General features: G+C 36.5%; 1 protein-coding gene across 2 annotated transcripts in view; it reads right to left on the bottom strand.

Moving 5' to 3' along the window:
* Nucleotides 1-23,285, bottom strand: part of LOC139971755 (E3 ubiquitin-protein ligase TRIM9-like) — an 86,919-nt gene that overhangs the window by 47,042 nt on the left and 16,592 nt on the right. For both annotated transcript variants that reach the window (XM_071978481.1, XM_071978483.1), the window contains exon 2: nt 1,619-1,714. In XM_071978481.1, the coding sequence (XP_071834582.1) occupies nt 1,619-1,714 (96 nt within the window). The remainder of the gene's footprint in view (nt 1-1,618; nt 1,715-23,285) is intronic.

Genomic DNA, 23,285 nt, shown 5'->3' with positions numbered 1-23,285 from the left:
ATTTTATGCAAAGTTGCCATTTGTAATCCTGTATAGTAGCTACCAAAGTAACAATTTGAAAGGAAGACTGAGTAAAAAAAATAATTTTGATATATTGCAGACCGATAAAAAATATGACTTGTTAACAGTCCACGTTGTACTTTAAAAATAAAACTTTTAATTGTTGAGAGAAGGACCCTTTAAACATTCACAAGGTCATCCCAGTGATAAAAGTGACTGGACTACTTAGCCTAACAGACAGAGAAACAATTAGGTCAGTTCCTCAGATACACCACAAAACTCAATAGTAAAAACATAACACTTTTATGTCCTCAGATAACATGTTTACATTAACGCATTACAAATTTATGGACAACCGGTGTTGTATGCCATCCTAGGGTGTTTTGTTCTCGTGTTCTGTCATTAGAATTTAATATAAAACAATTGATTCAACATTAAAATTTACGTCTGCACTGAGGAGTCGTGGACCGCATCAACAAGTTTAAGTCTTGAAGGAGCATTTCCAGACATTTAGCATATTTTTCTGGTGCACATCTAATGTAAACCAGAATAGCTAAGAAAAACATTACCCGCCTCAAATTCTCTTATTTGTTAGACTTGTACATATCAAGACGAAAAAATCTGCTCAAAGTCATCGGTTAAACAGTAGTACTAAACTTTTTCAAACAAGTCAAGAAAATCTTTATGCACAAAAGACTAATGTCACCATCAATTTGAGAATGAAATCTTTTCTTGGTAAAAATTACCAAATGCTACTTCTAACGATTAGCTTTCAATGTCTGTTTACTATGTTATTGGCATCAGATTTTACTCCTACTTGAAAAGCATCCATCACATCTCAAATCATGCAGAAAAATGAAATGTTTTATCTAAACATTAAGAACACTCAATTTGTCAAAACTTGCTGTAGGTACATGCCTATCAAGAGTAATTTATTCATTTATTATTATAAATTGATATTTATTATATATAATAGTCATCAGTACTATATTGTAATTTATTAATTATGTACAAGTTACTAACGAGCATCACCCTAATTGGAAACCAAAACGTGATCTGGTAAAGCCTAATGAGAAAACTGTTGATATTTGTTGAAGTAGCAGTTTTTGACAATGAATCTGACAATTTTAATGAGCCATCAAAATCCATTATGTCATATCAGCTCTCATTAATTTCAACTGTTCGAGAATTAAATGTACTAATGATCATGAGATATGTCGCCAGTATTAGAATCAGTGGTTTGTTTGCGCTTGGATTTGATTGAGCTTGGAATTGGTTAACGATGTTGTAACAAATGAGCGACAAATTCCTCAGAAGTGATGAAACTAATTTATAGCAATCTTAAAGTGAAAAATACGCTAGGAATATTTTCTTAGTTTTGATCCGCCATGAGATTATTCTTTGAGGACAAATGCAAACAGAAAAAGAACCTCCCTTTCATCTTTTAAAAAATGTTATCTGTAAAACTGAAGTGATGTACAAACTCTATTGAGTCCCTGCATCTATTTAGCTCTACGAAAATAACATTGCGGCACATTTCCATGGCGCACACTAATGGCCTGTAAATATTAAAGTTTTCTATCAATTACGCAAATTTAGCTTAATCTCTCAAATTTACCTCTACTTTATCGATGGTATTTTTCAGCTCGATGAGGAAATTCTTTGCCGTTCTTGCTCTGTCAGTTAATGCTGTCAACGACTGTGATAATTCTCCCTGTAAATGGACAAAAAATTAATAAATAATAAATAAATCAGCATGAACATTTATGGTAAAAATAGTAAGTAAAGCCCAAAGGGCTTTGAAACAAACTCTTAAAACTTAAATACTAATTCAGATCTGACATTTATGCAATGAGACATGTATATTTAGATCTACAAAAAAACATATGCAAACGTCTATGTTCTGCGAAGTAGGTTAAGGTTGAAAATTAATATTTAATGCAAGGAGCGCATCTCGTGATTGCTACAAAACACATGTATCACTGTATTAATTTCTAGCCTGAAGGAAGCTTTGATGACGTACAATATATACCAATCTAGGTATAAATTAAAAGCTAATTATATAAAAAAACGTAAAAGAGACATCAAATAATTCAACTATTTTAGTAATGTGTGGCCATGAAAACTGCATTTTTTAATATTGAATCAATGCTGTTTCAAATGTCAACTTTAAAAGGATTCTAAAACAAGAACAAACCGATCTCTTCAGGTGAGAGTGAGCATTAAAAATTCATGAAAATTTTTATCAAATAATCATCACCTTGAAAATATTTCATTTTCAAACTAAATTAATGAATTTGTAATAATTTTCCATGCTGCATGGCTACAAATTCCATTCACATCAAAAACATTTGCATTCTCAAGAAGAAAAGTGTAATTTCTAATATTTACAGCAGACTTTTGTTTCAAATATAAGTATACTACTCTACACTAAATTCTTCAGATATTCATGAATTCATGTCCGCAAAGCATCCACATTGTTTGACTGATATTATAATGGCACAGGCCACCTGCAGGGACACACTCATAAATTACCAGATACTGAGATAGATGTGAAACGAATGATAGCAAACGAATAATTTACTATTATTTTCTTATAAGAATAACAAATTAATACAAAGCTAGCTGTGACTGACCTAAAAGAGCAGGCAGCTTGTTTATGCAATTCACTTCTTTCCTTTACTTTCAAACTCTTTAAATATCTCATTGTCGTCGCTACTATTTCTCGTACGAGCTCGCTATTTTTTTTCCCGCAAACATTAGCAATAATCACCATATCGTCTGGCGCCTGTTTATTCAAAGACCATCATAACATCTATCGGTAAAAAATTAGAGCATGCTCTCATCAGTTTAGTACCGCTTGACTGTAGACCTACTGGCATTCAAATATTTTTTAACTGATTAAAGACTTGTATATTAAATGAAACATTTCAATAAAACAACGCGACATGTCTTAAATCAAAGCAACAGACGTCGATCAAACATGTAAGGCAACTCATGTCGTTCGTTCGCATGGCAGGGTTTTATTAGATTTTTCCTGCACTGAAGAGCATTCAAATATATTCAGTATTGAATATTTCCTAGGGAAGCTGCATGTCTAGATAGATACATGTCATGTGCAAAGAGATGTAGCACAGCTCTTGATCTGACTAAACATATAAGACAATGGAGAGCAGTGGTTTATGTTAGTGGTTATAGCTAATGGCTGGGTGGGAAGGAGAGAAATCTCTCTAAATGTTTTTTTTCATCTTGTAAAAATAGTTCTCTAGCCAGAGGGAAACCCCTCCCAGCAGTTAACTTGCCTTTAAATACATTATATATGCAGCACAAGAGTACTTTGCAAGCTACCCCAGGCTGAAGTTCATACCCACATACCTAAGCCGGCTTTTGACCTCCGCCTAAAACAGCAAGGAGGTTCTACTACATATGGGGAAGTCAAATCAGCATAAGATCCACATCTTCCTTGCCCTTACAAAATATAGTAGGGTTTGACTTCTGCGAACCTCTAAATGAGCTTTCACCAAATTGTGGAGCAATTTTACTTATCATTTGGGTAATCTACCATGAATATATAATCTATGTTGAAGGTTAAGTTCTCAACATAGAGCACTTTTAATATTTTGACATTGGACCTCTGCTGACCCCAAATAACCCTTGACCTCCATCAAAAACAATAAAAGAGAACACTAAAGATTCCTACCTGGATATATTGTGCTTACAAGGATTTCAAGTTTGATCCCTTATGACCTTAAATGAACTCTGACCTTAAGCAAATTGTGTAAAAAACTTTACACTAGTTACATAAGGCTATTCTACCATGCATATATGAGCTCTTTTGATTTTCAGGTTCTGGAGATACAACATTTTCACATTTTGCCCTCTGCTGACCCCAAATAATAATAATAATAATAATACGCAGTTCTTATAAAGCGCAAATACACACTTAAGTCTCAATGCGCTGATTATTAACCCCTGGTCATTGGTAACTTGTCACACCCACACACCAAAGTGTGCACAATTCAATCAATCTCTCCTGGGGCACCACAGTGCACCACAACCACGTGTCCCCCGGGGGACTCCCCATAGGGTGCAGCCACAAACCGGCGCACGCAACTATATTTACAAGTTACCTCGCAGGTCCCCATTTATACACCTGGGTGAAGAGAGGCAATGGAGATAAAGCGCCTTGCCCAAGGACACAACGCAATGATCTGGCCAGGGCTCGAACCTGTAATCCTTAGATCACAAGTCCACTGCCTTAACCACTTGACCACAACGCCACCCCATAACCCCAAATGACCTTTGACTTCCACACAAAACAATAGGGTTCTTGTACTTATTATGGGGAAGCCATATATGCCAAATATAAGAACTGCAGCACTGAGATATCATGTTTAAAACCTGGGCGTCACAGACACACACCCGCCCATACACACACACACAAACTTGACTGTGCAGGTTATTTGCCTGCCTACAGCAAGTAACCAAACCTGCTACCAATAGACCAGGCAGATGTGAGTGTGCAATACACTCGAGAGTCGAAATATCAGTCAAGTTAATCTGTTCTTCACTGTTCAAGGTATAAAGTGCAACCTGCTACTCCTCTTGCTTTCCTATCCCACCCCTGACACTCCTTGTTGAGCTGGTTGCATGTGACATATCAAAAAAGCAAAAAGCAAACGAAACATGCAGATCGATCATCTTATCGTCAGTAATGTTTCATAACTGTAATACCGTTTCTTTCAGACCTTGTCATGTGTTATAATGGTTAATCTGATGAGGTCATGTGATTATTGCTGAGACACTTGTAAATAAGGACCTGTCACACATCAATACTTTGGAAAAGCTTTCACACTTCCCTTCTTTATTTGCTAATTTCATTTTTTTACTATTGTAACTAAAGATTTATTCAGTATCCATGTGACCAGAAATATGATAACACATCATTCTAAGGTCTAAATTTGGTCAGTTTCACGTCTATATAATAGTTTCACAATTAAGAATTTCCAACAAATTATAAGATCATAGGTCTTCAGGTTTGCTGTACGTATAAAGAATCAAAATCACTTCAAACATTCACTTAACTGCAACCATGTTAGTGACAGCAACACAACTGCACCATGTGTTGAATATTTAACTGTGATCTATGATAAACTAATACCCTAAATCCTACACATTGAATATTTAACTGCACTCTATGATAAACTGATACCCTAAATCCTACACACTTCACCGATTGAATGGCCATGACACTGCGTGACATGTCACTGAATGTGTGTGCAGATGAGATTAAATCCGTATGCAATTACTCTCTGACACCGGAAACAAATTCTTGTACAAACATGAGCCATCTGCTGAACATCTAACATTGTTTATAAGATTTCCCAGCTGCTTAGCAACCTGAGCAACGCAGAATAAATGCACAATTTTGAGGGTTCCGGCAGCTTTACGTCATTAACACAAATTTACGTCAGTTTTTAAGTCCAAATTAATCCGACATTTTACATACGGCATACGCCGCATACCGCCTGACATTTTATTGAATGTGTATGGGATGGGTTCAAATCCTTGCACAATCTCTGACAACGAAAACTTGTGACAAACTTGAGCCATCTGGTGAACATATATAACATTGTTTAGAACATCTGACCGGCTGTTTAAAGGAACAATATTAATAAGATATTCCATGGTTTTTGAGATTCTGGCAATAATCTAACTCCATAAATCCTACATTTTATACATAGAATTTACATATATACTGCATGACAATTCATTGCATTGATGTATACATGAGACTAATTTAAATCCATGCACAATCCAACATGATAGAAATTCATGCAAGTCCTATTACAAATTTGAGCTACTTCATCTCCAGGTCAACAAATAACATCATTTTATACACATATGACCAATTTGACCAATTCAATGTGATTGGTTTTGGGAGAATCTGGCAGGTATATGATAAAACTGATACAATTCCATCTAATGAACACATAACATTGTTTATAACATTGGACCAGCTGCTCAGCAACCAAATTACTTCAATTCAGATAACAAATATTGCACCGTTTTGAGGACCGGGCGTCAGAGATTCGATGACTACCTGAGAACCGACAACAATATCAGACACGTCTGTGCGATGTTCGGTGCAGTGAGCTATACCTCCCAAGTGAGCCACAAGGATTACACACTCATCCCAATCCTCCCGGGAAATTGTAGAGGAGTTGGACTGTGAAAGCACTAATTGGGTCGTGGAATACACAAGTGTTGACACAAGTGCTGCGAAAAACATGCAGTACTGTACGCACTAGCCGCGTGGTACGGCCCAGCGAGGGCGGCTTATGAAAGAAAATGAATTAGGTGAGAGAGACCAAGCTGAAATAATTTATGGCTAAATATGATCAGGTTTGATATTTGTTGGTGATGGAACAAAAAATTAAGAAAAACAGGAAACTTAGAAAAAGAAAAAAAAAAAGAAAGATGTTCAAAAGAAAATTTATTGCAAAACTGGAATAGGTAGATAGCACATGCTGGAATATATGGATGGAACCAAAATTTTGAAACTTTCAAAATTGGCCAGAATGATAATGGAAAGGAAGTACATTTCGGCAATAAATCTTTCACGTTTAAATCCACACTTTTGAGTTTTCAGAGATGTTTATTGAGGTCTGGGAATGGTTAAATTGATGACAGTGTACAGGTTTACTAGCTTTTACCTGATCACAGTAATCTGACAAGCTAAGTGATGAGAAAAGCTGGGGAGGGAAAATGACAAGTGTTCTCTACAGATCAAGCAGATTGCAACGGTCTTCTCTATATATCTTTAGATTATAATAACTTGGAATCAAATGTATTAGAAGTATTTCTACTTTCCAGTAAATTCTTCTATTTCTACAAAGAATGAGCAAATTATATTAAAATGTGGATCCAAAAACAAGACTGTGATGACTGGTTGGAACTTTTATTTCGGTGACTGGCTTGAAATACGTCTTTTCTTTAACGTAATACTCTCCTAGTTTTGGGATCGATCATTGATGTACATTTCCAAACTTCACATCCACTCCTGCAACCTGTTTGGTTTACATTCTTGATAAACACTTGCAAGAGGTAGGGAGGGTGGGCATCAAGTTATGCCAAAGCCTCTTGCATGTTACAATTATTGTACATTTGGTTCAATACTTTGCCAGTGCTTGCAATACACCGGTCTGTGGGGTGATCTATATTGTAATTACACCCATGGATGATAAATGCTGCCATTTCGCACCAAAGTACCATGCATAGAATTTAAAATTATGCACCCATGCAGTAAATCTGGAAAGCAAAAATTGCTATCAAGACCTTGCATTTCATGTAAGACAGTTTCTTTTATTTGGGGGGGGGGAAAGGAGGGGGGCTGATACAGTAGATCATGCTGCATTATTTGAATTTTTAAGCTGATACCATTCTGGACACAATATGCAACTCCAAACATTATAAAACTCAGTTTCCAGAACAAGATGTAATTTATTCTAAGGGGGCCTAAGATTCCGCATCAGGAATTTTTAGTTCTTTGTTCAACACAACCAGTGTGCAAGCCGCGACGACCGTCTGCCTTTGCTTTGACAGCTTTAACGCAGCTCTGATGGCAATCGACTCCACGCACTGCAGCCCAGGACGACTATAGAGCGCATACATAGAGGCAGACCATCGATATTGTCAAGACGCTCTGATCACCTGGCCCCAATGTCCATTTCCTGTTGGGCTGTAGTGTCTGAGGGTCTCAAAGGGTTCTTCCATCAAAGTCCAGCTGAGAACTACTTGAGATGGAAGTCAAGTCCATCCAGGGATGGGATCCGGGGGGCAATCAGCATTAATTAAGCTCTCCAATGAAAAACATTTAAGAGCATCATTGAGATGAGAAAATAAAAAAAGGTGGAAAAAAAAGAGGAAAAAGAAGCTCTAGCCTTTTTCTTGTGTTTTACAAAGCAGAATGGGGGGACTTACTTCGGGGGAACCAAAAAATTTGGATCATGTTTTGCCAAAGGAAAGCAGGTGGGGAAACAATCCCAAAGTTATCATCAAAGCATGGATACAGGTCTAACTGTACCTGGATGTATCCTCTTCCACATGCAGGTCAAACTGAGAGGCAGAAAGATATGTACATGTACTCATACAGTGGCTTGCTCTGCAATGTCACACACGAGAGGTTTATATACGAACAACTTTAATCAAAGTAGTGATGATGGATGACAAATCATCTGTCGGGCTTAGTCATGTTAACAGGGCAAGAAGCTAATTGAATTATTTGGCTTGCTAATGGCCACTTCTGAGTTCTAATTGCACATGTTTGCTGGGCCAACATAAGGAGGTACACTTGCATATAACCATAACTGCTAATCTGAGTGTTTTGTTTTAAGGAAGTACCTACAGTATCATGATATATAACAGTACATACTTTTAATACGTCATCACAGAGATACAGTGCATACCGCATTGTCGATGAAGCTTAAACTATTCTTTGGTTTCGCTTTTAATTGTTAAATAGGATATTATTTTATGTCTAACTAAACTTAACAATTTAAACTCAACAATGCAAAATCATGGGCCAATTTACTATACAAGTGGGCAAAGATGTTTAGCAATGGTAATGTACAAAGGCAAGTCTTTGATATAAGAGACAAAGCCTTCAAAACCTGCCATCATATCATATCATATCTAACCCAAGCGGTATAATGATGATCTGGCTGATTTTGCTCTGAGGTTTCGTTTTATTCTTCAAATATGCCTGAGTTCATCAATGGCCTGATCACATTTCTACCACATATAGAAAGAATTATAACTTGAAACGGTTGGCAGTACAAAAACGTTCAAAGCAAGAAACAATTTCTGAACACTTAACACTGTAGTGAACAGAATGCTCATACTGTGGTACCAGTTGTACTGCTTCTACCTGGGGCATAATGTTGGCATATATTGACCATGATGAAAGGTCGAAAGAAATGTCAGGTTTCATATTGTAAACTGTCATGTGCAGACTGACAAACTCAATTTCTAGCACAAGTACAATGAAAACAACCTGTCAGCTAGGACTGGCATCAGTGACCCATCAAATCTGCCCTGATCCCTGGCTTCAAATGATCCCCTTTGGTAAGGGGGTATGCCGCCTTTCCCTGGGGCCCAGTTAGAGTGGAATTAGACACTCTGCCATGACATATCTGCCCCTGAGGGGGGATCTTCTCATATCAAAATATTTTGTTCTTAAAGGCAAAGAAATTCAGCTGATTGGTTTCAGAAAATCCATGAAAACACTGTCTAAAGGGAGAAAAGTTGACACTATAAGGGTGAGAAAAGAAAAACCACAAGATTTCAAATTCTTGTCAATACCCTGAAGTATAGTTTTATGGTTACAAAATGTGAAGGAAAAAAAACAATTTATGCTAGTACAAAGCTTGCAGTACAGTAGTACAGTAGGTGAATTACAGAATATGAATGTAAGCAATGTTGTTGCATCTTTGGCACTTCATATTATTGCCATGTTCTAAAAGTAACAATTCACATAATCTGGATATCAAATCATCCAATATTGTAGGAAACTGAGTCCTGGGAAGAGATTGCTTATAAATATACAATAATAACATAGGGGATTTATATCGCACCATATCAGACACAACCATTAGCTGCTCTAAGCGTGTTACATAACTGCATCGTCCATATCTGTGGTATCCAGTGTGGTAGCATTGTAATATATATTACTGTAGAGCACCAAAGCTGCAGAATCTCAATACACAATGATGTGAGTGGGATATTTTCCAGTGGCTGAAATATAAATAACAACCAGAAAGCCAAATCAGCTGCTATCGAGTGCTAAGGTTGTGGGGAGACAGGTAAGCAAGGAGCAAAGTAAATCGCACATAACTACACTTATTGACTGCATAGTTACAATTTGTATCCTGTTCAACTCAAATGTAAACAGCAAACTTCTACTTTAATTTATTTTACTGTACATGTATAATGCATACAAATACCTTAAATGCCCAACTAAAGCAGATCTCCAGATGCATTTTGCACACCTGAAAGCTTTATGACAGACTATAACTATATTGTATAAGCTGTGGTATCACAGCTGGACATAGGGACAATACTAACCAGTGTCGTGACATTCATCTTACAATAATCCACTCACATGGTAGTTCAATTTCCTCCCCTCTCTCCGAGGCAATTATAATCCTATATATCGGCATGGGATTACTCAATAATCTATGATCAACTCTCATAATCCAATTGCCGATTACAAATAAATATTACATACACTTAGTACTGCTAAGCCTTTGATACATAAATGAAGAAAACAGGTAGCATGTGTATACTACAAGTACCGTAGGAGAGCAGGAAGCTATAGCTAGCTAGATGATCATCTTCTCTTGCGTGTAGCAGCAAGTGGGTTAAACGCCTGTAACTGAGTAGGAAGGAATTTAGTTATAAGATAAATTTCAGTCACTGTACAAAAGGTAATCAAATAAAGCAAATTTGAGACAATATGGAAAATGTCACCTAGAAATCCAAACACTCGGTATGCTTAATTGATCCAAGCAAAGAAGTATTTATCTTGTAATAACCCCATATTGTCAGAGCTTGCTTTAATTAAAGTGAAATCTCTCTGTTACCAAAAAACAAATCTACATAACACACTGCCATATGTAATGAAAATTCATTATTTCATGTACATGTGAGCTTTTCTGTGAAACTTATCCATCAACACCAGATATCTCACATATATTGGCTACATACATTCAAACAGGAACAAGAAAGGGCAGTCACCTCCAACAAAACGCTTTTTCGTAATTTTTCAGTAAATTTTGAAAGCATTTCTTAAGCAATTTATTTGAAAAGTTAAATTGTTTTTGTATACGTCCACAATACTAATTGTTTAATATACCAGCATTTAGTCACCGAGGGACACTAAATCCTGACTGCATGGATAATACTGTTACAATTGAATACATTAATACAATTAAACATGCAGTCATGACAATTAATGTAATCTGCCTCGAGTATATTACACTGTACTGCAGTATAAAAACAGATCAACGTACATACCACCCTGTACTTAAAATCTATAGGCTTTAATATACGGTTGTTTAAATACTAAACACACACACACACGCAGACAGAGACAGACAAACTGACAGTTTGATCCTGGTAAATCGACAATCTGCAAACAACTTGTCATTAGATCTGAGCGTAGTCATGCAATTGATCTTCTATATTGAACCTTTTACAAAAATCCACTGCAAGAAGCTTACTCATCGCAGCCATTAAATAGCTACTACAGACAACGTGGCCACTCTTGGAATCATTAAAATCAATCCCGTGGCATAAAGGGTTGGAATTGAACGCCACCATTTATATTCCCATCAAGACCAAACTATCTCTTGCATCACTACCGTCATAATCATACATATTAATCGTACACGTGTGACTGCACTTTAGGGCAATCTCTGGAGTGGATCCGGTTATGATTCATTGCGGCTCAGCAAGAGATATGGAGCGTTATTAAACCCCTAGGCTTTACCAAACTGTGTTTTGAAAGAAACGTTTCTTTGAGTTTTTGTTACCTTTTTAACGATGCAGTTCTCGTCAATGGGTACGGCGTACGACTTGAGACTCTGTGTCTTTAATGTATCTTTAAAACCGTAAACATTTCATGTTTAAATATCCAATGCGTGGTTAACATTTATTGTCATTAATGGCATGATATAAATCTTGTTTTTTTCAAGTTTGCTTGGCAGGCATTGGAAATTCTATAACCGGGAGACAAACCAGGGGTCTGTTGAATTTTTATGATTTTCACGGGAATTAACATATTAAACATTTTTAATGTTAGAATGAACATGTAGAAAGGCTAATTAATTTTTTTTCATTTTCATGTCTTCTTTTTCTTCCATGACTTTGTTTACAAAGGAGTTAAAAAAATAGAAAAGGTGAAATTCTGCAGCAGAAAATTCCCAGGTGCACGTGATGACTTATCGCAACCCGTAAGAGCAAAAATGAGCCAAATTTACTACCGGTGGAGTGAAATAATTTTTTTCATGGTCAAAAAGAGATTGATTTTCTTGCCTTAGATGATGAAGATAAATAAAGATCGTATATAAAGTCTGACTCATAGACTGGAAGGCCACTGTCATGTGCCATGTATCGTTCATCAATTCCACTACATTAATTATCTTCCGGTGACTTGACTTCAAAACACTTGTGTTTACTCGGTTGCCCTTCGAGAAATCGCCAAAAAAAATCGCTGCGCAGTTTATTGACAGGCAGGGAGTTGAAATTTCACAGATTTGATATTCATTTTTAATTTGCGAGCAGGCTTTAGATATATCATAGAACTTTTTCTCGGTTTTACTAACAGAAACATTTTCCACTTTACGGTATAGTTGAAGAACTATATAAATGGAAAAGATAGCAAGAAATTTATAGCTACCATGTTTTTCATTGTTCCCCCCCCCCTCACCCTTCACATTAAAGAGTGCATTTAACTTGGCAACTTCAAACACAGCTTTATCTGACAGGAATACCTAATTGCTAACTACTAATCATTTGCATGCAAGGCCACTGAGATTTCACTTTTATACCCTAATATCCTTCATGGATAGCTTTGTTTCTCAAAGAGCAGTATGATAATTAGTTTGTGATGGCATCATCAGAGATATTTAGCACAGATTATTTTGACCTCATTTCTAGTCTTTTAAAGTTTTCATGAGATTGACAAAGAAATGAAAAAATAGCATGTATTTATGATAGTGCCTTAAGAGGTTTGGATAGCGATTAATCAAATAGGATAATTTTTCGTTTTTCTATTCTTGTCAGTCTAAGTTTGAGTTTTAGCCAACAACTACTGCATAATTATTCCACATACATACAGTTAACATACAAATATTCTTCTGCTAAATCTTTTGTTCTATCCTATGTTTGGCAAGCACACAAATTATTAAGCAATAATTTTATAGCAATGTGAATGCAGCTTGAAGGTTCTTGTTGTCATGCAAGGTTGACTGGTGGCGGACAATGCTAATTGGTGTGCAGCCTACTAAAAAACTTACCAGCTTCATGCTAGACACAGTAAGAGAGATCTTCCAATAGTGCTAATGTTCTGAGGAGACAGGTAAGCAAGGACATGCAGTACATCTAACTAATTGGTGCATACAGCCAGAGTGTGCAAGTACCTTTTAACCTTCACGTGTCCTCAGTCTGTCTTTCATTTTAGTCAGCCTCTGAAGAAGATCCCCCTCGGATTAAAACATCAGGCCCTCTAACTTGTCTCTAACCAAATCTTATCATTTTCATCTTCCTCAGTCCCCCCCCCCCCCCAATTATATATAGTTGCAGCCCAAATGTATAATTTCCTATTAAACTGATCACTGCTACAAAGCAGCAGCAGATACATATAGTAATATAATATACAGGAATAAGATGAACATTTCTCCTTGGCAGATGACATTCATGCACTCGAGATCATATTTATAAAGAGCAATTAAGTGTAGACTATGTTTTCCTAAAATTCCAAAAAACTAAACTTTGTTTTTTCTTTCATTCTCCCCAATAAATGGAAGCAACCTCTCATACACCACATTGGAAGCATCTCAACCATTTGGTTGATTTAACCCATCAGACACCAAATAGCCAGACAATGTACAAGTTTACTCCCACAGACAATGTCTGTGCGATTATTGAAAGCAAAAGGCAGATAACTTGCATTTATCGTTTAACTTTCCACATCCTCGCCACTTTTCATTCTTTAACATATTTACTAATGACTCATGCGAAGGTCAAAATTTACATTTTCTAACCACTTGACTCAAAGCTCAGTGTCTGAAGATTCCATTTTTTCCTTTATTTAACAGAAGACAACATTACAATATGGATGTTAAACCAATCCCCTACAGGTACCGCAGTTAAAAATTAACAACTTCTTGTGTCTCCAAGGAGCAGTCAACTCCCCTCCCCAATGCTTGTCTCAAAATTGAAACACTCGCTTGGTCCTAAAGGAAGGGCATCAATTCGTTCTCCCAAGGCAACCACTGTTTTTTTTTTCATTAACACCTATAATGGTGAACAGTAAAATTGTAAGGAAGGAACATATATCCATGCATGGACTTTGTTTCATTGGATTTCTGTGCGTATCCTTAAATATTAAAAGTAAACGCACGACCGTGGGTTTACTATCGGTGTTTTTCGCTATCCTGGCGTTCGGTGAGGAAAGATCAGACTTAGTGACTCATCCTTTCTACAAAAATACATCTCTGTCGACTGTGCAAGTTAAAAAAAAAAAAAAAACTTGTTTGTAATTGAAAATGACAACCCAGCTACTTTATAAGGATACTGATCAGACATCTCGTGACGACTAGTTTGATTAGATCAACTGAACATTGCGAACAATGTATGTATTTTATTATAGACAATGTTATAGAGTATATTGGTAAGTACACATAGACTACGTATGAAACTGGCCGGAACTAAAGCATTAATAGAAGCCTTTGGTTGAGACATTTTTTGGTTATATCCTAGTAGCAATAGCACTATATGCTATATTATTCATATGACATTATTTGTGAGGAGAGAAACTTATAAATACGTTTCAAAATTCCATTTAACATGCGCAATTTGCACTGAAAGTCACATTATTTGAGTACGGCCCTCAGAAATCCCTTTCTTGCATCGATAGCACCCAAAAACAATGTTACCATCTAGAGTACACCATACCCACAGTATGCTTTTCACACGCCGGTACACCACATGTACAGCATACATATGTAGTATGAATGTTAAGCATAAGTGTTGAAGGTTTGCAAGAATAACCATACATGTACAGCCAGGGTATCTACTGCAAAAGATAACAGCATTGCTATATCTATAGTTTGGGATGGTGGTTTGACAAACTTCTCTTTCTTGTTTAGAAACTTGTGTCGTTCGAATAAGATCCTTAACTTACGTGTGGTCAAAAGTTGTATTCACGGGGAGAGTGATGTATTGAGCTTATTCCTCAGTTTCAAATACAGTTAGATTATGTACTGCACTACAGTTGTGAGGAGACAGGTACAGGTACTGTGTCAATGAGAAGTGATGTAAACAAACTCTCTGTTCCCTTACACATCACACTGAGCAATCATGTAGCATACATGTACGTATGCAAAATATATACCAGCTGCACTATGGTTGTGAGGAGACAGGTACAGGTACTGAACTGTGTCAATGAGAAGTGATGTAAACAAACCATCTATTCTGTTACACATCACAATAACTGATTATGTAGCATACATGTAAGCAAAGATTATATACTAGCTGCACTATGGTTGTGAGGGGACAGGTACAGATAATGACGAGTCACTGAGAAGTGATGTAAACAAACTCTTTGTTCCCTTACACATCACACTGAGCAAGCATACTGTACATGTATGCAAAATATTATGTACTTGCTTGCACTACAGTTGTGAGGAGACAGGTTCAAATACTGAACTGTGTCAATGAGAAGTGATGTAAAAAACTCTCTATTCCGTTACACATCACACCGAGAAATCATGTAGCATTTATGCATGCAATTGCTTAAATTACTCTCCTTCACAGAATACAATTAATCTGGCTTTGCATGCATCACACACTAGAGTACAAGTCTTAGCAGAGTTTCCTTAGTGTAACTTTTCTTTACTTTCAATCTACATTAACCTCAATTCCTAATTGCATTAAGAACAATATCTTGGGAATACTCTACAAATTTGTGGTATTATAAGGGTGAGTTAAAAACCAAGCCTAGCTAGCAAGAATTGATTGATATTATGTTTGTGTGTAATCTATATATGTGTGTCTTCTTTTATTATAGACTTTGTATATTCACTGACAAAGTACTGGAGGGCATACACTGAGCTGGTTCTTGACACAGAACTACAAATCTTGTCAACAAAATTTACAAAGTTGATTACTTTATGCCTTTTGTTGAGGAGGCTAAGGGTGTTCTACTTACTGCATCCACAGTCCGGTGCTAATGTGTATTACTTTACCATTAATTGCAATGTTTGCCCACCAGCATGCTGAGGGGTATCCCTAATTACGGAATATGTGAGAACAGAAACAAAGAGAAAAACTGGTCCGCTAATTGACAGCTATCACAATACCAGTACGGGCGTAGCCTCACGTTTGCGTTTGCTGTGAGTGATATGACAAACGCATTATTTGGATCGTCTCTCTCCGATGGACTGAAAGATTTGATTATAAGCTTGCGATGGAATATCAGGGTATGAACTCCCAAAGAGAGAGAGAAAAAGTGAGAGGCACCGCCTGGGCATGAGATATGTAATTGTATGAAAATATACCGGACAGGGACTTGGGTCGGGAAATAAGGCGCTATGCGCAACATCATGACATGACTAATTAAATGCACACAAAAGCATTGTCTGTAAATTTATCAATAGACAAAACTTTAAATACACAATTCACAGTAAAATTATCCCCTGCAGATGGGGAAGGGAAAATTAATATATCCAGTGATGATATTCACTTCACATGATAGCTAATTCTATAACTGACCTTTTGAAAGGTCATATTAGAGCACCAAAACTGTACTTCCCCTCCCCCTTCCCCCTCCCCCTTCCCTTTCCCATCCTCTACTGAACTAACCATCTCCATGCAGAGAACTACTAATGTTGTACAAGCAGTTCTAAACATTCATAATCTGACTCACAAGAATTGAAATTCAAGCAGAATGCTGACTCTATTCAGATAGCAATTATCAAAATATATTGGAATTGGTCTTGAAACTAGCAGACAAACAGTCTCCATACTTCTCCATTTAGTTATATATCTAAGAGTAGATATTGAATTGATTGACCTAAAATAATGCATTCATCCATTAGCAGGCAATCACATGCCCAACGATTACAAGCACATGATCACTCAGACATATCACTATGGCAACAATAAATTACAGCTGTAGGTTTGAAAGGGTGTCCATGCAAGTAGCGCATTAACATTTCCACAGAAACCTTCGCAAAAGAAGGTCTTCATTTTTCTTTGTAAATTACATCTCCCAAGTCGTTAACTATAAACTGAAAATCAAAGCTATAGTGCATCAGTATACAAGAACACTGTTACAGTAACAAGGACAATTTCAGTTTAATTTCTACATACAGACATGAAAATGGATCTTCCCAGTCTAAGGTATCCTCCAAATCTGCCCCTCCCCTTCCTGTCCCCCTTCGCCCCCTTGTCCAATGCACCCTCACTTTTGTGGGTTAAATCTTCATAAACTCACATTATAAAAACTGAATACTCCTTTTTTATTATTAACAAAGACTTGTAACACTCGACCTCAATGAATTCAAACGAGATGAAACATTTCGGTAGACTTCTCTACCAGTGTATCTTCACAACATTTCTTTCTCGTTCACACCTACATTTCCCCCTCCTGCTACATACCGGTAGAAGAAACAAACTATTGCAATGTGCCCAAATCATTGATTAGGCAAACACCAGCTTGTGCACTTTTACGAGCGAGCGTGACCCCGAATTAACAACGGAAAAGCTACGAGCGGGATCCATTTCTTGTTGATTTTTCCAACTACAGAACAAGACAATTACACATCTTCTGGAGATAACTAGACAAAAAAAATAAAACCAAAGAATAAGGCTTCTCTTTTTGATAGATCTGATTGTAAAGACACAGGTCTATGAATCATATATCACTAACAAAAGAGAGTATGATTTGAATAATACATCAATGCTATCTGAATTAGATGAGTCACAACGTTTTATTTGAATGGCTAAGTAAAGAATATCAAAAGGAAAAAAGGGAAGACGACTTTAGTAAGGTGAAATGAAAATCATGTGCGGCTCCAGAGTTTTTGTTGGTGATTTCCTTGAACGATGGAGACGCGCATACACTGATGAAAGATTATTTCATTCACGTCTGTGTATCTTTTGGCCTTAATTCCGAGAAAGAATTATTTGTAAAGAAAGAGAAGGCCACACGTACCAACCGAAAGTTGCTTCATTAGCTCGAAGACAGACACGTCATGTTTGGGAGGAAATGGAAGTCGCTGTGATGGTTTAACTCTTAACACTCACTTCAAGCTTGTTGCTGTTTTGCATTGACCTTGCCACACAACCTGTACATAACCACCATATAAAAGGACGGATATCTCTGCTACGTACAAAACTTAAAAATATGGAAGGTGACTTGAGTTTGCTGAAATCACACCATGCAGACATGATCAAAATCAACGTATGCTACACAATTTATATCGAAAAAGTAAAAATAAATAGACTTAAGGCAAGATGATTGTGAATGGGATTACCTCAGATAGCAAACCACCGGCAATGTTTGATGACCAGAGTTATATGAAAGAAATGACGACCAAATCTGCTTTACAAATAGTCTAAGCCAGAGCGAACATACAGTTAATAGTGTACTTGTAATGAGAATAGTCACTTATTTGGTCTAGTAGTTAAAATTGGTTTAATAGCCATTATTAGTGTGGTAAATCTGGTCACTGAACATTGATTGCTGATTATGTTCTCCTTAAGGTTGCCACGATGCAAGTTTGTTAAAAAACTACACAACGATATTATTCCTTTCTTAAACCTGACTCATCGCTGAAACATACAGTATATTGGAAAACACTGATGGAAGGTAGGATCGGAATATTGAATTTTCAGAGTAAGAAGTGTAAACTTTATGCAGCAGTTCCGGCTCAAATTTTCTGTTTTCGTGTGGGAATTTAGGCCCTTGGCAAACATTGGGAGTGCCTTTGGATGAAATTAAGCATAAACGTGAAAGCTCTCCTAATGATTATTATTATCATACAATGAAACGTCACATTAAATTTGTGGGACACAACAACTCACTGTATTGGATAAAATTTCTAAACTACTAATTGAGGTTTGAGTAGCCAAATGACGATATAATCTCATTGTTAAATTCAGAGGTATCCAATTAGATGTCAATTGTCATGGACAGAATGCTACCACTTTAAAAGCCAGTGTTATAACGCATCACTTGAAGCTGTGCACAAGCACTCTAGGTGCGAGGTTTTGGCGAATTCCTTAAAATGATATTTTCTGCTTTATATACTAGCTGGCTTAAAATTTCAATTTTCCTTACAATTACATCTTTCTGATCAAATTCTAGTGATCAAATATCTTGCCATTTTTGCATTTTTTTTGTCATCAGAACTAATACTGTGATATATAAGATATGCTCAGTCTTCTTTTCTTTCCACCGACATTTATCTACACATCCATGCCTGCCTGCTTATATGCAGAAGTTTTCCTTTTCTGAGCTCTACAGGTCGCTGTAGGCTAATATGCAGGCCTGACTAAGCAAGATTATAAAACTGATGTTGAATAAAACATATCCCCTGAACTCTGCTTTAAAGAAAGACCAACGTATGCTAGCTGATATTGCGGTAATTTATGAGACACGTTTTCTAACTCTTGAGCTGCCTGCCTGCCTGCCTGCTGTGTGCAGCAATTACTGTAGCTATCTTTACCACGATGACTCACTCCTAATTAAGACCAACCAGCCTACCTTCTACTTCTGACTTAATTATTGTCAATCTGCAGAAAGGTAGGTTTTCAGGTGATTTTTTTTATCTGCTATTGTTTTAACTGGAAGGCATCAACTCCAAATTTTAAGAGTGTCTTCATTTCTGCAATTTTATATCGAAGTGGAGCACAATTATGTGCCATGAATTTAAAGAAAGGGGGAACGTTTCACATTTTATGAAACGCTTAATGCTTTTTAGTTTCTTTTCATTTTTCTTTCTTTCTAGAGCTAGCTGTATCAAATCTCAGTCACTCACATTTGAGATGAGCATGCAAGCTATCGCAGTATTAATGTATTAGTTTGGATTACTTTAATAGCTTGGGAGGAAGAGATTGGCCAATTACTCATGTTTCACAAGAGATTGAAAATTCTTCTTGATCTTACCTCTGCTAAGTTAACTGGATGCTTACATTTACAGATATATCAATATAAATCAGAAATGGTGTTGATGAGGGTGTGAGATAGAAATGAATTTTTACTAGTTTAAATTTCTTGGGGAACATATTAACTAATGTGCCTAGAGATAGTACTATCTCAAGTTATCCACTTTTGACAAGATTAAAGCTTGCAAAGGCTTTCAGAAATGTCAGTAGAAATCAGAATCATTTGAAAGATGTGGTAGGGTTTGTAAGACCCATGTGTAAAGATACATAAATCCAGCTATGGTTAGACTAAATTACAAACTGACATTAAGAAATATATACATTGACACTGTTAAGCTGTAGATTAATCTGGAAGAACACATGTATGGCATCAAAACAGTTTTATTGGTTGATTAAATAGATGGGATTATTAGTGTGTTCATAGAACTTGAGTAATAACAAAATAAAGGAAGTAGCAAGAAATATGGGATATTGGAAATATATATGACAGTGTAATCACATTTTTAATGTCAGGTAGATAGGGATATATATTTTTTCCTTGGGGTGGGGGTGGGGTGGGGTGGGGTGGGGTGGGGTGGGGGTGGGGTGGGGTGGGGGTTGGTTTTTGGTTAAATTATTTCTTAAAGATTATCAGTATCAGACTTAATTAGAAACCTAAGCTGAATTTCCTATCAAAATGTTTACTAAGTTGTGCTGACGATTTCGAAGCGGACAACCAAGCTCTCATGCAGATACTTTTTTTCTTCCTTTTGCATCATGAATTTCTGTGAGCAAAGTGAATTTTCCACATACCTGATTTTATAAATAATTTTCTTTATTAACTTCTGTTACTTTTTTTTTTAAACTTTGCATTGTGAATTCTAGTCACGGACACAATATTTTGGTTTGGATGGTAGGCAACATTTCAAATCCTGATTGGTATATATATAGGCCCCAAATTTGAGCATGGTATAAATGCTAGTTTCCAAAATTTATCTCCAAGATATCGCCAAGATTTACTGGCCCTCCAAAATTTTCAGACATACATTTCAAGTAAATTAGACAAAATTGTGATAAACGTGCATTAATGATGGAAAAATTGTCTGAATATAAACTACAGAACTTTACCATTATTTGGTGTTCTAGCATATTGAGGTTCCCTGTTACACTGATGACCCATAATCAAGGCTTTTGTGTAGGTTTTGTTTAATCTAGAACCAAGCAAGCTCTTGCAAGTTATAGTAAGCGGTTATATTCATCATCCATTAACCCAGTTTGAATATTGACGGCAAAACATTAAATTACATCTGGACGGAAAAGCAGCCGTAATCCGATCGATCGATAGCTAGATGAAGAAGAGATTACTTGTCCGTGTTGTCGCCCCTTTAGGGAAAATGTTAGTTTTACACGTAAATTATTCAATTTTTCCGTCCCCAGCCGTTCCATTATTTCGAGCCTTATAGCTCAGTCCACTCCTAATGACTGCATCCCAAATGGTCATGAAGCCTTCACACAACTTTGTAATACCTATGTGGCTAAATTCCACCCCACTCTTCAAGTCAGCAACCTACGAGGCAGTCACGTACTACGTACGAACACCGAATTGACGACTTGAATTAAGATGGTGTTCATTTTCCCGTGCATATCCATTGTCCTCAGTAACTGGATATGTGTCTATTCACCATTGTCCATCACAGCCCAACAACCCCCAAGTGCCCTCGAGGGCTCTTCAGATCGTCTGCCCGATAAGGGTAAAAAGGACAAAAAATAATTTGGAAGAAACTTTTGGAGATGATGATTCAGGGTGAAAATTGAAGTGTAGTTTTTTTTTTCTTCTTCCCTCAAAAGTGAAAGTAAAGATAAAAATATAGAGAAAGACCTTAAAAAGAGGTATTGATTTCAGAGGCACATCACATCAATAACGAAAAAATAATTGACAGAATGCACTGCTTGCTCACTTCATATATATTCAATTTCATAAAGTACTTGTTAACTCATTTTTGACACCAATAAATTTCTTATTACTTCCCCTGTGTGTGAACTAGCATCTTAAGGAGGTCTCTGGCGTTGTTCACCGTTCGTGAAATATATGCAGTTACCTTTAGGGAGAACGGTAACTGTATCATTCAAAAATCTTGAAAATATGCTGCCCACTTTTCAAGAAGGACTGACAACACAACTCTGCCCTTGGACATGCATGTAATATTGTAAGTAACACAGGGGACGAAAAGATAAACTCGATCACGTACTCAACGTCTGCCTTTAAAGTGACATGTAATGACTTTATGGGGTCCCATTTTCAAAACTTTTTACAGAACCAAACATTGTTACCTTACAGTATTATTCAAATTAGGAAAGTCATTGATCAAAGTTCACCACATGAACTTAATTACAGTAGCACAGTTCACAAATTTATTTCTTGGGTCTAAGACTTTGTCATCCAGGCAAAAAAATATATGTTTTATAAATTAATCCAAAAAAAACATGTAGAAAACTAGGCAGAATGTATTTAACCATGTATGGATGCTTTTAACATTTTGAAATATTGAGTTTATAAGGTTCTCAGACATTGACCTTTCTTGACCTTTCTTGACCTCTGAACAGGTGGAGATCTACATTCTGTATCATGCATGAAAGTTCATTCAAGCTGTACATTTTGAGTTATTGTGTTTTAACAAAGTTTTGGGACTTCTTTTGACCTCAAAACAACTTTTGACACAGACAAAGTTAGCTTGTAAACACTAAGATGGGTCTATATACCAAATACCAAGTTTTTCCAATTTTTTAACTTTACAGAAGGTTTCAGACTTTTGACTCTATTGAAGTGATCTGACTTTGGACCTCTACAAACAAACAAAATGGTGTTTTTCTTTACTTTCTAAGGTGGATGGTTCTGAATACCATCTATCACTTGAGAAACTCTTTGAGTTATCACATTAATAAAGTTTTCAGACTTTGATCACTGTTGACCTCAAATAACCATTGAACTTCACAAAAACAATAGGATTCTTGACTTCTTGTACTCAGTTAGATCAGCCTACTAAATACATGTATCAAGCTAATGTAACTTGCAGTTTTTCAGTTATCATGTTTTTAAGGTTTTGAGATCTTGAACTGTATTAACCTCAAATGAACTTTGACCTCTGTCGATTTCAGGAGGGTTCTTGTACTCACCAAGGGGATCTACAGTAGCTGTAATTACCAAGTAAGATGTTCAACCATTTAGCTGGCACACTATTTGAGATACTGTTGCCAAGGTTTCACATTTTGACTTGAAAATGAACTTTGACTTTAAAGTACCATTTACAAAATGGTCCATGCATTCTATACAGGGATCTAACTACACACCT

The sequence above is a fragment of the Apostichopus japonicus genome, chromosome 8 (genome assembly GCF_037975245.1).
Source record: "Apostichopus japonicus isolate 1M-3 chromosome 8, ASM3797524v1, whole genome shotgun sequence".
Lineage (NCBI taxonomy): Eukaryota > Metazoa > Echinodermata > Holothuroidea > Aspidochirotida > Stichopodidae > Apostichopus > Apostichopus japonicus.
The sequence above is the reverse complement of the archived record's forward strand: the minus strand, read 5'-3'. Positions and strand labels throughout refer to the sequence as shown.